The sequence below is a fragment of the Cydia amplana genome, chromosome 15 (genome assembly GCF_948474715.1).
Source record: "Cydia amplana chromosome 15, ilCydAmpl1.1, whole genome shotgun sequence".
Taxonomy (NCBI): Eukaryota; Metazoa; Arthropoda; class Insecta; order Lepidoptera; family Tortricidae; genus Cydia; species Cydia amplana.
In genome coordinates, this window is record NC_086083.1 from 8,368,473 (window position 1) to 8,384,670 (window position 16,198).

A 16,198-nucleotide genomic window follows, 5' to 3' on the forward strand; every position below is an offset into this window, starting at 1 on the left:
CATTTTTAAAAGTATTTGAAATACAAAATACAAACTACTTTGGTGACGGGTATTTGAAATACAAAATACAAATTACAGTGTTTAAAATAATGTATTTCAATTACAAAATATACCTTTATTTATTTTTTTGTTTAGCATTTAGTTTTAACGTTAACGAATATCCTTTCATATAAACTTATAGGGTCATTGCGCTAGTTTTCGTCCAGCTCTAGTTTACGTCCACTTGACGAAATTTGAATATATACCTACATTCCTGCACAAATTTGGACTGATTTCAATCCTTATGTCTAAGGCGTCTAAGCAATATATCTGTCTACATATAACAATGATATTTCGCAAAAAGGAAGCGCTGGTGGCCTAGCGGTAAGAGCGTGCGACTTGCAATCCGGAGGTCGCGAGTTCGAACCCCGGCTCGAACCAATGAGTTTTTCGGAACTATGTACGAAATATCATTTGATATTTACCAGTCGCTTTTCGGTGAAGGAAAACATCGTGAGGAAACCGGACTAATTCCAGTTACGGCCCTAGTTTACCCTCTGGGTTGGAAGGTCAGATGGCAGTCGCTATCGTAAAAACTAGTGCCAACGCCAATTACTGGGATTAGTTTCCAAGCGGACCCCAGGCTCCCATGAGCCGTGGCAAAATGCCGGGACAACGCGAGGAAGATGAAGATTTCGCAAAAAGTAGTAAATTAAAAATGAAATATATTTTTGATAATCCGTCAAGTCGTCGAAAACTAGTGCATGGACGGAAACTACTGCAATGACCCTATCCCCTAGATTTAAACGAAAAGTTCCACGCAGAAGTTGACCTAATATAGATCCAGTATCCAGCCAATGAAAATTGTATCTCGGCTGGATCGGAGGTTCGCGGTCGGCTCACAGCTTGTGCGAGAGATTAGACATTTTAGGATTATAGAATTTAATAAAATGTATTTATAGAAATGTATTTTGAAGCTTGAAGTATTTGAAATACAAAATACTAAATACATGTGAGTGCAGTATTTGAAATACCAAATACAAAATACTTTTGAGGTAGTATTTGAAATACAAATACAAAATACTAATTTGTATTTCAAATACGTATTTCAAATACATGTAATTGAAATACTGCCCAACCCTGCTTACAACATGCATGGAGTTTCTCCCAGATTATTTTTTTTTTTTGGTCAAAAAAACCTAAGTATAGTGGATATCAGACAAAGAGTAGTATAATATATATATGAGAATACAACACCATAATGTATATGTAGTTGGTCAAACCAAATTGTCAGTAAATGAGAACAAAAAAAAATTATACTCATCCTTTTCTTTTAGGTGCTAGTACTAGTTAAGTGTAAGACAAAGATAGTATGATTATCTCTATCTGTGTTTGAAATGAGACAGTCCTTATTTACTGACAATTTGGTTTGACCAACTATATTACGGAACGTAAACAGAATATAAACGATTAAATAAAATATGCTTTGCGTAGAACGACTCATGAGTTTGCTCAAGTGTCAAAGTTCTGTCAGTTAATTGTCAATGTCAACTAAGTCAACTGTGTCAAAAAAATCAACAACTTTGCCTTCAGCCTATTATTTAAATTATATTTAATTTATAATTCATATTTAATAATAATCAAGATGCGAAGACGAGCTGGCGTGGGTGCCATCCAAAAACAAAAGTTAGAGCAAGAGAAATACAGAGAGAAAGGCTCCGAAATACAAGAAAATCAGTTTCAGCAGATGTCCAAGCAACTAGAAGTGTTCAGGGAAAACTTGGAGGAGTTCGCCACGAAACATAAGAACGAGATAAAGAAGAACGCCCAGTTCCGTAGGCAGTTCCAGGAAATGTGCGCTGCCATCGGTGTAGACCCTTTGGCTTCTGGAAAGGGGTTCTGGTCAGTTCTCGGTTTGTATTTGGAACGTAATTTTACTGTCTTTTGCTTAAACGTTCAGATTTATGAATAATAAAGTTGCATTTGTGTTATCATATACATAAAGTATCTAATATCATTGAGAACATTGTTTTGAGACATTATTTCCTGGTTGATGATGTCACCTTAGTAGAATTTTATTCCTTCTTGATAAAAAGTCAATTCAGGCTAGTATGATCCTGTAACTAATTTTACAGTACATATGGGGCTACTTTTCCGCACTAGTGCGTAAAATAGCACTTTTCGTGCGTATGTCGAAACTTTAAAGTGCCATATGTACTGTAAAACGTTGTTTGATAAACGTGCGAATAGGTAATTCGCAACTCGTGTCGATTTAAAACACTCCCTTCGGTTGTGTTTTAATTTATCGCCACTTGTTTCGAATTTCCTCTTTTTCGCACTTGTATCGAAAATAACTATTTTCTCATACAAAGAATTGCTTTTATTGCATGTTTTTCGGCATTTTACTAAACATAGCATTCTTTTAGGCATAGGTGATTTTTATTACGAGTTAGGAGTCCAAATAGTAGAAGTGTGCATGGCAACAATCTACAAGAACGGAGGCCTGATCACACTTGAGGAGCTTCGGAATAGGCTGATCGCATCCCGGGGGAAGGCCAAGAAGCATCAGGATATCACTAACGAAGACTTGTTGGCTGCTGTTAAGAAATTAAAGATATTTGGCAACGGGTGAGTTTATTCAAATGATACAAGTTGGTGTAATGTTAGCTTAGGCTAGGCAGACTTTATAAATTGAAGAAGTTAATTGGTACATGAATTAAAGGAGCCCACAGGATATGGGTTTCTTTCTTTACACAATGGAATTAATGGGATTAATTAAATGTTTGAAGCTCCCATTAAAAATTGAACAGTTCCAATGTGACAAAAAAATCGCTACATTAAGATACTCTTCATTGTATTACAGATTCACAGTAGTTCCCATCGGCAAGGGCAGATGGCTGGTGCAGTCGGTGCCCGGAGAGCTCAACCTGGACCAGACCCTGGTGCTGCAGAAGGCCAGCACCCTGGGCACGGCCTGGATCTCCGCTAGCATACTTACTGGGGACCTAGGGTGAGGATTAGGATTTTTACATTGACATGGCCTTATATTACTGTTCTGTAAGTGGAGACTGAGAAATCCTTGCAGCCACTCGGTCCACGAGGATTTAGACTTTCGGAAAAAACGTGCTAGTTCCATTTCCGTTATTTTTTCGCGCCTCGGACAAACAATTATTTGTGTAAGATGTTAGCAAAAAAATAATATAAAAGCCTCACTCACCTGGAAATGCGCAGGCCTTGGTGCTTTTATAATATCAACTAGCGACCCGCCCCGGCTTCGCACGGGTTAACAAATTATACATAAACCTTCCTCTTGAATCACTCTATCTATTAAAAAAACCACATCAAAATCCGTTGCGTAGTTTTAAAGATCTAAGCATACATACAGACAGACAGACAGGGAAGCGACTTTATTTTATACTATGTAGTGATATGTGACAGATGGACCAACAAAGTCACAAAGTGGCCAGGACCCCATGGCAAAAGGAAGGCAGGAAAACCCATAACAAGATGGTCCAGGGATATCATAGCCACAGCTGGAGAAAATTGGCTAATCAAGGCTAAAGACCGAGAAAGGTGGAAAGATATGGAGGAGGCCTATACCCGACAGGGGTCCTTAATATAGTAAAATAAACAACAATAATAATAGAAAACTTTTATTATGCAAACTATTTAAGGTAAAATAAAAGGCTTAAATAAATATAAATAAATAAATAGTGATATGTGTTAAATATTTATCTGCTTTAGGCTTAGAGGATATAACCAAACGGAGTAGCCATTAACAGAGGGGACTCTGTCGAAAATAGGCGGCCAGTGGTAATACACAATCTATGGACTATGGACTGACGCTTATTTGACATTGCAATTTTTACGTTACGTATACATTTGACGTGCCCCTCCCCCGCAACAATCGGCAGACTGTTTCGTACAGAAAATTACAGACAAGGCGTCTCCGTTTGGTTATATCCTCCAAGGCTTTAGGTATATTTCGTGAGTTCGTCTTCGCGTTTTTAAATCCACCGCAATTTTTCCTTACATTTCCATTCTAAACTATTCTGCCTTATGTTAACATAAATAATCTGATTTCCAGTTGGAACGAAACGAGAGCCCAAAACGCATTAAACCACATGGTGAAAGAGGGCCTAGCATGGATCGACACACAAGACAAGGAGATGTTGTATTGGTTCCCTAGCATGTTCTCCGAGTGCGTAGCGGCGCAATAATAGTACATATATAGTTATTGGGTCACTTTCCTAAAACATTCTTATTCAGAATTGTCAGTATATCAGATAGCGAATATTTGTTGTTCATGCCATCTGATATTTAAAATAATATGTGACGTTATCTATGAAAAGGGACCTTATTGTCGATGGCGATTGGCGCATATATTAGGAATAGGCGATTTTGTAAAATATTTATAACAAATTGTATATACAGTAAAAACCATTAAGTTTAATAAATGATTTATTAAAATAATATTGCACTGTAAATTCATTTAAATTCGATTCTAATTACAATCATCAGCTTATCGAGCTATCGTCTTGTATCGACGACGCTATTGAGGGTAGTTTTAATTTTGACCTTAGTTCTTTATTTTCTTGTTGTAAATCGTCCAATCTCTTCTTTAATTTTGTTGTCATTTCTACGTAGGATTCTTTCCACCTGTGAAGTGTAAATTAATTGAAATTAAACTGTTGTGAGACATACTGTTACGCTGCGTGTTGTGTTACTGTTGTGTGCAGTACACGATACACGGCCTTCGTGAACGCTGCTCGCACTGTTAGTGCTTGAAAAGAGACCTAGGCTCTCTGAAACATGTCGCGCGAGTGACTAAAACATATTGAGTCTAAACCGTAAAATTATTCAATGTAAATTAATCACTGAATTTAAGTCACTGTGAATATTGTAATACATAGGACTGAAACTGAAGTAGCAGGCTGAGGGCCATCGCCAAAGACTAAAGGTCCTACTTTTTACAAAGCTCCATTTGATTATCCAAGTGTGTATGCAGCTCTGCTAACTCCTCTTCCTTAGTTGACACCATTCTGCAAATCGAGAAGGTATGTTATGTTCAGTCGCCATCAGATATATCGGAGCGGCCAAGGTGCTCACAAATATCTGAGCACGCCTCTATTGTCAAGGCGTTAGAGCAGTGGTTCCTAACCTGGGAGTATTTACCCCCGTGGGGGTAAAACTGGTATTTTACGGGGGTAATAAGCTAACCTAATATAACAATACAACAAACGTACACGTTTTATTTTTTATTACCATTGGGAGGAGGGGTAAAATCAGGTTCCATAGATAGTCATAGGGGTGACCGGACTGAAAAGGTTAGGAACCACTGCGTTAGAGTGCTTGTTCAGATATTGTGAACGCCTCGGCCGCTCCGGTATATCTGATGGCGACTGTAGGTACCTAAGATGCGTTATTTTTGACGTTTTATTTGTTTTTGTTACGTTTCATATCAGTACCCTGTGGTATTACTTTTCTTGTGTTGAGCCTTTGATTAAAGAAAAAATCGGTTCCTTTGTGACTCCACGGTTGGAAACTCCCGCTTTAATATAAGTAACTAGGATTGTACTTACTTTAGGTTAAGCTCGGTTCTAGATGTAAGCATTGTCTGCAATTTGCCTATGATATCGTGCGTTTCATCTAGTGATTTCTGCAAGTGTTCCACTTGAACTCTGAAACAAGAAATACTTGACAACTATCTTCCAAAACGGACGCCAAGGCCGATGTTAAATTTCCATTTATGTTCTAAATTGACAGAGGAAACTAAAGCCAGGGATACACTAGAGGAGACATGTCCCACGACATGTCTCTGACTTCGCTTGATATATCTGGCGACACCGCGCGAGTCGCGCGACCCAAGTCGGTTGCGATCGATACTGGCGACACACACGAGCGACATCTGTCGCGCGCATGTTGTCAGTCGTGTCGAGCTGTCGAGCGACATCCTGCAATGTTGCGGCACTTCACCCGACGTCGCTGGCGACTCGTGTCGCGGGACATTCGTCGCCTAGTGTTTCTTTCATAATTATGGCACATCCTCTGTCTCACGTATCATCATCTACCTCGCGTTGTCCCGGCATTTTGCCACGGCTCATGGGAGCCTGGGGTCCGCTTGGCAACTAATCCTAGTAATTGACGTGGGCACTAGTTTTTACGAAAGCGACTGCCATCTGACCTTCCAACCCAGAGGGTAAACTAGGCCCGTATTGGGATTAGTCCGGTTTCCTCACGATGTTTTCCTTCACCGAAAAGCGACTGGTAAATATCAAATGATATTTCGTACATGAGTTCCGAAAAACTCATTGGTACGAGCCGGGGTTCGAACCCGCGACCTCCGGATTGCAAGTCGCACGCTCTTACCGCTAGGCCACCAGCGCTTCTTATCTTACGTATCATAACAATCATAATACATAGGCAAAGGGATATACATAGATAGGGTAGAAAAGGGGTTTCAATTCAATTTTAATCCTCTGTCTCACTCACTTGAGCTCATCGCACTGTGACTTCAGTAGCTTTTCCTCCCAGTCACGGCGCTTGGTTTCACGCGTGTGGCTGTCTTGTATCCTCTGTATGTCTATGGCTAAGCTCTGCTTCTCGCATACCAGTTGGATGTTCCGTCTTTCTGATGCGACCTGCGACCATAACATGCAAATGTATTTTCTTAAGGCGATAATTGTAAATTTGTATGAGAGTCCGACTGCGCGCATATTAGGTACATTTTATAAATTTATCGTTATCGCCTTTTTCAGGACAGACTTTTGTCAGTAGACAAAATTGTTTTGCCAGACTATTAAAAAAACCAAAACAGTCGGACTCGCGTTCCAAGGGTTCCGTACATTAAGTCTGACTCACGCTTGACTGCACATTTCTAATAGGTTTTCCTGTCATCTATAGGTATAAAGAACTATTTTGTGTATTTTTTTCAAAATTTTAGACCCAGTAGTTTCGGAGATAAGGGGGGGGGGGAGGGAATGGTCATTTTTTGCCTATTCTCTTGAATAACTGCTAAACTATTAATCCTAAAATTATAAAAAAATATATATTTGAAATCCTTACTATGAGCTCTTTCATTTGATATGTAACACAATATAGTTTAAAAAACTTTATTTTTTAATTTTCTCATTTACCCCCCAAAAATGGCCTCCATATTTAAAATTCATTTATTTACGTTACACGTCCATCTTTGGGTCACAAACTTACATATGTGTGCCAAATTTCAACTTAATTGATCCAGTCCAGTAGTTTCGGAGAAAATAGGCTGTGACAGACGGACGGACAGACAGACGCACGAGTGATCCTATTAGGGTTCCGTTTTTTCCTTTTGAGGTACGGAACCCTAATAAGTGGGACAATGAACCATTTGTATTAGTAGGCATGTAGTGTTTCCGTTTTTTCCTTTTGAGGTACGGAACCCTAATAAGTGGGACAATGAACCAGTTATATTAGTAGGTATAGCTGGTCAACCAAATAATGTCAGTAAAAAAAGGCGCGAAATTCAAATTTTCTATGGAACGATATCCCCTCGCGCCTACATTTTTCAAATTTGCCGCCTTTTTCTACTGTCAAGATCTGGTTGACCAAGATATGTAGTATTTTTTTACCTACATTTTTAGTCTGTGGTAGAACAAGTTAAGAGTGCTATTACATTTCGGGGATGAGCGAGTTTAGGTATTTTACGCGCTGCGGCAGGCCCCGCGATCTCAGGTCGCCGAACCCTTCCACCGCATTTTCCCTCGGTCGCACTACAATGATGGATTAAACATTCTTGATCCGATCGTGAAGCATATTGAAATCAATCATAACAACACTAACTGTACTTTAATATCAAAGTCCTAAAAATGTTATTTGGTACGAAAATACTAAATCCAGTGCAAATATACATACTTATGTAGGTCATTATTACTAGAAAGAAATTATACGTACTTACTTAGGTACTCTCTTATTTTCATTTTTCGTCATTGCATATGGTATAGGTTGTATAGTGAAACTATTTTAGCTATATAATAAAACCTTTAATTTGTATCTTAAGTTAAGAAACCAGCTGATACTAAGCATCTGATGATGAAGCCCGATGATGATGATGAAGGTGGTCACGAATACCAATCAACCATGTAGTAACATGATTAGGCTCGTTTGATTCGTCTCAACAAGATCTTTGACACTAGGTGACAATCAGGGTCTGATAATGGAGCTGGAAGGTGGCCACTGGTACCAGTCAACTATGCAATTAAACCACTTCGTGTTTGAGCTCGTTTGATTCGTCTCAACAAGATCTTTGGCACTAGGTGATACTCAGGGTCTGATGATGGAGCTGGAAGGTGGTCACCGGTACCATTCAACCATGCAACTAAACCACTTCGTGTTTGGGCTCGTTTGATTCATTTCAACAAGATTTTTGACACAAGATATGACTCAGGGTCTGATGATGGAGCTGGAAGGTGGTCACCGGTACCAGTCAACCATGCAACTAAACCACTTCGTGTTTGAGCTCGTTTGATTCGTCTCAACAAGATCTTTGACACAAGATAGTACTGAGGGTCTGATGATGGAGCTGGAAGGTTGGCACCGGTACCAGTCAACCACGCAACTAAACCACTTCGTGTTTATGCTCGTTTGATTTGTCTCAACAAGATCTTGGACACTAGGTGATACTCAGGGTCTGATGATGGAGCTGAATGGTGGTCACCGGTACCAGTCAACCATGCAACTAAACCACTTCGTGTCTGGGATGACAACCTTCCAGCTGCACATCAGACCCTGTGAGTACTATGTTGTGTCAAAGATCTCGTTGAGAGGAATAAAACGAGCCCAAACACGAAGTGGTTTAGTTGCGTGGTTGACTGGTACCGGTGCCAACCTTCCAGCTCCATCATCAGACCCTCAGTACTATCTTGTGTCAAAGATCTTGTTGAGACGAATCAAACGAGCCGAAACACGAAGTGGTTTAGTTGCATGGTTGACTGGTACCGTTGACCACCTTCCAGCTTCATCATCAGACCCTGAGTTCTATCTTGTGTCAAAGATCTCGTTGAGAGGAATCAAACGAGCCCAAACACGAAGTGGTTTAGTTGCGTGGTTGACTGGTACCGGTGACCACCTTCCAGCTCCATCATCAGACCCTGAGTCCTATCTTGTGTCAAAGATCTTGTTGAGACGAATCAAACGAGCCGAAACACGAAGTGGTTTAGTTGCATGGTTGACTGGTACCGTTGACCACGTTCCAGCTTCATCGTAAGACCCTGAGTTCTATCTTGTGTCAAAGATCTCGTTGAGAGGAATAAAACGAGCCCAAACACGAAGTGGTTTAGTTGCGTGGTTGACTGGTACCGGTGCCAACCTTCCAGCTCCATCATCAGACCCTGAGTCCTATCTTGTGTCAAAGATCTTGTTGAGACGAATCAAACGAGCCGAAACATGAAGTGGTTTAGTTGCATGGTTGACTGGTACCGTTGACCACCTTCCAGCTCCATCATCAGATCCTGAGTTCTATCTTGTGTCAAAGATCTCGTTGAGAGGAATCAAACGAGCCCAAACACGAAGTGGTTTAGTTGCGTGGTTGACTGGTACCGGTGACCACCTTCCAGCTCCATCATCAGACCCTGAGTCCTATCTTGTGTCAAAGATCTTGTTGAGACGAATCAAACGAGCCGAAACACGAAGTGGTTTAGTTGCATGGTTGACTGGTACCGTTGACCACCTTCCAGCTCCATCATCAGACCCTGAGTTCTATCTTGTGTCAAAGATCTCGTTGAGAGGAATCAAACGAGCCCAAACACGAAGTGGTTTAGTTGCGTGGTTGACTGGTATAGGTGACCACTTTCCAGCTCCATCATCAGACCCTGAGTTCTATCTTGTGTCAAAGATCTCGTTGAGAGGAATCAAACGAGCCCAAACACGAAGTGGATTAGTTGCATGGTTGACTGGTACTGGTGACCATCTTCCAGCTTCATCATCAGACCCTGAGTTCTATCTTGTGTCAAAGATCTCGTTGAGAGGAATCAAACGAGCCCAAACACGAAGTGGTTTAGTTGCATGGTTGACTGGTACTGGTGACCACCTTCCAGCTCCATCATCAGACCCTCAGTACTATCTTGTGTCAAAAATCTTAAGACGAATCAAACGAGCCCAAACACGAAGTGGTTTAGGTGCATGGTTGACTGGTACCGTTGACCACGTTCCAGCTTCATCGTCAGACCATGAGTTCTATCTTGTGTCAAAGATCTCGTTGAGAGGAATAAAACGAGCCCAAACACGAAGTGGTTTAGTTGCGTGGTTGACTGGTACCGGTGTCAACCTTCCAGCTCCATCATCAGACCCTCAGTAATATCTTGTGTCAAAGATCTTGTTGAGACGAATCAAACGAGCCGAAACACGAAGTGGTTTAGTTGAATGGTTGACTGGTACCGTTGACCACCTTCCAGCTTCATCATCAGACCCTGAGTTCTATCTTGTGTCAAAGATCTCGTTGAGAGGAATCAAACGAGCCCAAACACGAAGTGGTTTAGTTGCGTGGTTGACTGGTACCGGTGACCACCTTCCAGCTCCATCATCAGACCCTGAGTCCTATCTTGTGTCAAAGATCTTGTTGAGACGAATCAAACGAGCCGAAACACGAAGTGGTTTAGTTGCATGATTGATTGGTACCGGTGACCACCTCCCAGCTCCATCATCAGACCTATATATTCTGATTCTGACATGTCATCAAAAGCATTTGTATTCAGCCATTTTTTAATTTAGTACCTATAAAATATCAGATCATTTCAAATATCTTTAATGCTGTCCGGTAGTTACATACTATACTATAAAACCAAATACACAGTACTAGGATCAAAGTTTCTCAGTCGCCGTATACACGCACTGTCACGCACACAGTATAGCATTTTACACGGCGCCTGCCGCACACAATGATAAAAAACCTCGTCGTCGCTGTTGAAAACGTGCGGAGCCGACCGACACACGTCCTACCTCTACAAGCTCTGCCGCGGCACTGAGCTCACGACCGCGCGTCATCGGTAATATTAGAGTCGTTTTCAAAAAATTGACAAAAAATTATAGTAGAATTTCATAAACACTAATGTATACCATCAGTATAAGCAAACGCTGTAGATTGCTTGAGTATGAAAATGACTTCGATATTAAGTAGAATTTCGTAGGAATTGACACTTGTTTCGGAGAGAAAATTGAGTTTGTTTTTCTTCGATTTTCTCTTTCTCAAAGGTATTTAGGAAAAATGTCAAAAGTAATTCCTAATGTACAGGGTATTAGTAATACAAAATAGCCAGCTTTACCAGAGTAAACTTCTCAACATTTACAAATACGAGCTCACAATTCAGTACTAGACGTGGTTTTTCGGAAACGACCATCAGAAAAAAAATCATTACTAATTTAATAAATCCTTTTTCTAATATTTAAAAAGTAATTCCTAAAGATAAGAAGACGCTTTTACCGTAATAAGTACTCATTGTTTCTAATAATGACCCTAAAGTACTGAATGTCATCGAGGAATATCATCAATTTTGCATTATTTTGACTTTTCTTGTTGGAGCGCTCTTAAGCGGGAAAGGCATTCAAAGAAGCGTCCGGTCCGTGTGTAAACGTGCTTCTGCTGCTGAATATACATTTTAAATTTACCAGTTCTTGGAACAAGGCTTCGATCCGCTGCTCCGCGAGAGCCAGCCTCGGGTCCACGGACTTGAGTTCACTCCTCTGTTGCTTCAGGTAGCTCTCGTTCGACGCTTGGAGGACTTTGTTTTCCCTAAAATATATGAAAGAAACTTAAAGCTAGCGGTAGATGTCGCTTAGGATCCCCTAGACCAGTGGTTCCTAACCTTTTCAGTCGTCACCCCTATGACTATCTAGGGAACCTGATTTTACCCCTCTTCCCAATGGTAATTAAAAAATAAAACGTGTACGTTTGTTGTATTGTTATATTAGGTTAGCTTATTACCCCCGTAAAATACCAGTTTTACCCCCACAGGGGTAATTACCCCCAGGTTAGGAACCACTGCCCTAGACACATAATATGGTGGAAAAATTTGCTGGCTATGGATGAGGCCTTGGTGGCTCAGACGACAGAACGCTGGAGTATCGATCCAGAGGCCGTGAGTCTGAATCTGAAGTCTCACCCAAGACAGTCATCTTTCCACCTATAAATTTATATAATATCGGTCGCAATCGTTTCTGCTTGTTAAAAATTAAATTAAGGAAGCTGTTTAGAATGGATGCATTTTGTATAGGTAGGTACAGTCAGCAACAATAGTTGCTAAGCGGGCGAGGTGTTGAAAATTATCTTGACGCGACTTTATTGTTAAGAGAATAAGAGCGCGTCAAGGTAATTTTGAACACCTCGCCTGCTTAGCAACTTCTGCTGCTGACTGTACACGTTCCGATTGTCAGGTATTTTATGATTTCGTTCCCAGGCCGGACGACCTGACAGTCGGGATCGTAACTTTATATGACGAAATTTTTGTGATCTGGCGCGGATGTCTTGTTTGGCTGGGTGGCAATGAATGTTTTAATACGCGGAGGGATCACCTTTTTTTTTGTTGGTAATTCTTAGCTAGCTTAGGTATTCGATTTACCTAAGAGTTTTGCTCAGCAACAATCCCTTTTCAACCAACTCCGTGTCCAAATTCCTGATATGTTCCAGCATGTCCGCCACCTTCTCATTGTATTTCTCCTTTACCTCGTCCAGCTCCGCTCTGTAGCTGGATTCTGTGTCTTGTTTCACTCTGGTTAAGGTTTGTTTTAGCGTGGACATTTCACCTGAGAAAAAGTTTCCCAGAAATAGTAGATTGACCAATTGACGGATGAAAGGCACTCATTTCTGCTAAAAGAGTCGTACTTGGAACGTAAAATGCTTTAGTGCAGAAACGTATCATTTTCTGCACACCTTTTAGAACTTTTAGAGGGTCATGACCCTCTTTCAGAGCATGAGAAATGAAAAATATTAATTTAGTGTATTAGATGTGGAAAGTGTAAGACAATTTCGTGAAATTCGTGCTTTGAATTTGACGGCTAATAAACCAGATGGCGCTACACGGCTCCGTATATTATGCAGTAATTTTGATTGTCAAACGTTGATGGGACTACAAAACATATAGCGCAGTACACAGCAGCATCTGTTTCGGCTGTCAAACCAGGGGTGCGGTTTTTTAGACTTTACCTCTCTAACTAAAGTAACTAATATCAGGCCCTTTAAAGGGAGCCCCTAATTTCATGATAACCTCCTAAGACCCAATGTACAATTTTTTGTACATATTCCAAAAACTATTTTGAACTTTCATTGAGTAACTAAGGGTTCCAAATTCAAAAACAAAACAAATGCTTCTGGGTCTCGGGAGGATCAGGGATAATAGATAATATTACCTGTTAGTTTCGCGAGTTTTTTCTGCAGTTCATTCTTCTCCCGTGTAACTAAATCGAATAATTGCAACGCTTCAGCCACCTGAGGAATGCCAATAATAATTGTAAGTCTTCACAGTTTTTGACTTTTATATTTTCTTATAAAGTACAAGCTAAAAAAACAGTTATAATCAAACGTCGCCAGATAATTTTAACTTAATTACATACTTTAGACTTAGCCTCCATTTCTTTCTTTACTTTCTCAGTGTATTCTTTCTGCAATGTGGTCAATTGCGACTTTAGGTCTTCGTTATTTTTCCTTTCGACTGCTAAGTTGATCCTGTTCTCTTCTAGGTCTTTCGCTGTCTTCTCTAATTTATTTTCTAATGTTTTGCCTCTTTCCTTAAATACAGAATTAATAAAGAAGTTGGCAGATAAAATTTAAGTAAGTATTTAGGTAAGATATAAAGTTGATCCGGTTCGAAGGACCATCTTCACATTATAATTGACTGATTTACCTTATAAGTATTAATTTCCTTTTCCCTATTAATCAGCTCATTCTCCATAGTGTTGTTTTTCTTCTGAAGTTCCTTATACTTAGATTCCAACTCAATATAATCCCTTAGTGCGGTGTCGAGCTTCAATTCAAGGCCACGGTTTTCTTCTTTTATATCCTGGAAAGTGTAAAAATGATCGGTCTGTCTAGCCCAACATATAGAATGTGTTAAGGCTCATAATAGATATTAGAAAAAAACAACATGAAATATTATTATTTGTGGGTATTTGACTGTATTCAAAATAAATTATTTTACACCATGCATGGAATAAAGCTCCAGAAGATTAATAGAGAAACGTAGACAGCAGATATTTTTAGACACAATTTCTATTTTAAAACCCGTTTAAAACTATAAATTTGACCTATGTAATTTGATTGTGAATCACATGCTAGTGTTTCAAATAAATTCCATAGTAGCAAAATCGTTTTGACAGTTCGAAGAAATAAACTGATTTGACTGGTAGTCAAATGCCCTATTGGCGCAGCCGGCATGGATCTACTATGAACTTGAAAGCAAAAACATGAATAATACGGTTACGCACTTGTTTATTCCCCTTTTCATATCCTTGGTAAGTTTGCAATTCGTTCTCCAATGCCTCTATGGTTCTTTGGGAAGTTTGCCACAGGACGTGAATTGAGTCTCTTTCCTAAAACAAGAAATTGAAATATGTGGGTAAGTACCTACCTATAGAGTAAATTACACTGGTTTAAACTTTCACTATTTTTACACATTATTAAACGGGACTTAATCGCGTATCTAAGTTTTACGATTTACCTCCGACGTTTCGAGGACGGCGTTGTCCCCGTGGTCTCGGAGAAGACTGGCTTAAGTTGACATCAGCATCCTCTAACCGCGCGAGTTTTTCGAACTACCCGCACTTGGTCTTGTTTATCAGCTTGAACGTTTTGCGCACTAGAAAACCTTAAAACTTAGATACGCGATTAAATCCCGTTGTACAATTTAATAATATAGAGTAAATTAGCCGAGAAAATACGATGGAAACCGATTATAAATGCACTACATCATCTGTAGAAGTGGCTCAATAAGTACCTCTATTATTCTAAATGTACCAATGTAACTACAATAGTAGGGGGTAGAAAGGTATTTTAATTTTTGACTATTTTGTCTTCCTAGAGTCAATGGAGCTCATAGTTTGCGCCCTTTACTGCAATAGTAATAGCCCCCGCTGACTGATAAGATTGGAGTTCACTGAGTAAGATACCTTAGTAAAAAATACCTTAGCAATAAGGTTGACCTGTTTCCGCAGGTCTTCCAACTCCTTGCTGTAGTCCACATCTTGGTGGGCCTCACTCTCCAGTCTTTCTTTGAGCAGCATTTTCACCTGGCGAGACAGTTTCTCGTTGTCCGATATCAGGGCACGGACTTCTTGGTCTACTACCGACTGATTTTGCTATAGGTATGGAATGAGAAAAATAATTAATGACTAGCGGATATGGAAGAGAACAATCTCGCACCTGAGGATGCCGAAGACCGGGCAAAGTGGAGAAGATTGGGTAGGAAAGCGGAACTTGGCGCGCTAGGCCGGAAAAATTATAGGTTGAAGAAGAAGAATATTACTAGCGAACATGGCATTGTGAAAATGGAATAGGTACTGATTCGAAGGGTGCTTGGCTTCCAAGAGTGTAAAAAGTCCATCCCATCGTGTACCTACAATGGTTGGTGGAATTCACCGGCTTCGTAAGCACAGTAGGTAGTCCATTTATTTCCTATAACGGTCTAAGTTTTAGGGTGGTGGTAGGGTAGGGACTCCGGTTTAACTAAAACCTGATATCCTGATTGAGGAGAGGTATACTAGTTGGATTAAGTACGTGAGATTAGTTATTCAAATTATTTAGGTCTATATTTTCACGAGCTTACCCTATAAAAGTCGACTTCAGTTTGAAGCACATTATAGGCTGTGTTTTCCATAATGCAATCATCAGGATCACAATTTAAAATGTATTTTAGTTACTTAAACAAAGAAAAAAACTTAACTAAATTATGACTCGTATGCTCACATTGCTTTGTTTACATTTCGCGCTTTGTAACGTCATAATGGCGTTGCTAAGCAACTACGTAGGTATGACGTAACGTTTGGCGTTCATATCAAGTCAGTGCTGTTATATATTTCAGTGACATTAATGATGTAATTTCCACACTTCCACCACATATAGTAAAATTTTGTTATTTATGCTGAAAATCACATTGGGAAATCTTTATTTAATTTTATTCCGAGTTATTTTTGTCCTTCCAAAGCATTTGTTTGTATGTGTCTTCGTAAACATAGACAACTGTCAAATTGTTGTCAA

The 16,198-nt window shown here is 39.9% G+C and overlaps 2 protein-coding genes across 2 annotated transcripts; one reads left to right on the forward strand and one right to left on the reverse strand.

Moving 5' to 3' along the window:
* Positions 1-1,554: 1,554 nt before the first annotated feature.
* On the forward strand, positions 1,555-4,217 carry LOC134654859 (vacuolar-sorting protein SNF8). The gene is made up of 4 exons (XM_063510323.1): positions 1,555-1,892; positions 2,406-2,607; positions 2,843-2,989; positions 4,067-4,217. The coding sequence occupies exons 1-4, from the start codon at positions 1,625-1,627 to the stop codon at positions 4,197-4,199; spliced, it is 750 nt and encodes a 249-aa protein (XP_063366393.1). The 5' UTR covers positions 1,555-1,624; the 3' UTR covers positions 4,200-4,217.
* A 205-nt stretch (positions 4,218-4,422) lies between these two features.
* Positions 4,423-15,924, reverse strand: LOC134654860 (dynein regulatory complex subunit 4-like). Its single transcript, XM_063510324.1, has 12 exons — positions 15,768-15,924; positions 15,127-15,300; positions 14,431-14,535; positions 13,851-14,006; positions 13,561-13,734; positions 13,357-13,435; positions 12,570-12,753; positions 11,620-11,743; positions 6,472-6,620; positions 5,562-5,660; positions 4,947-5,021; positions 4,423-4,638 (listed from the first exon to the last, which is right to left on the reverse strand). Exons 1-12 carry the CDS (start codon positions 15,816-15,818, stop codon positions 4,497-4,499), a joined length of 1,512 nt encoding a protein of 503 aa, XP_063366394.1. The 5' UTR covers positions 15,819-15,924; the 3' UTR covers positions 4,423-4,496.
* Between the last annotated feature and the right edge of the window lie 274 nt (positions 15,925-16,198).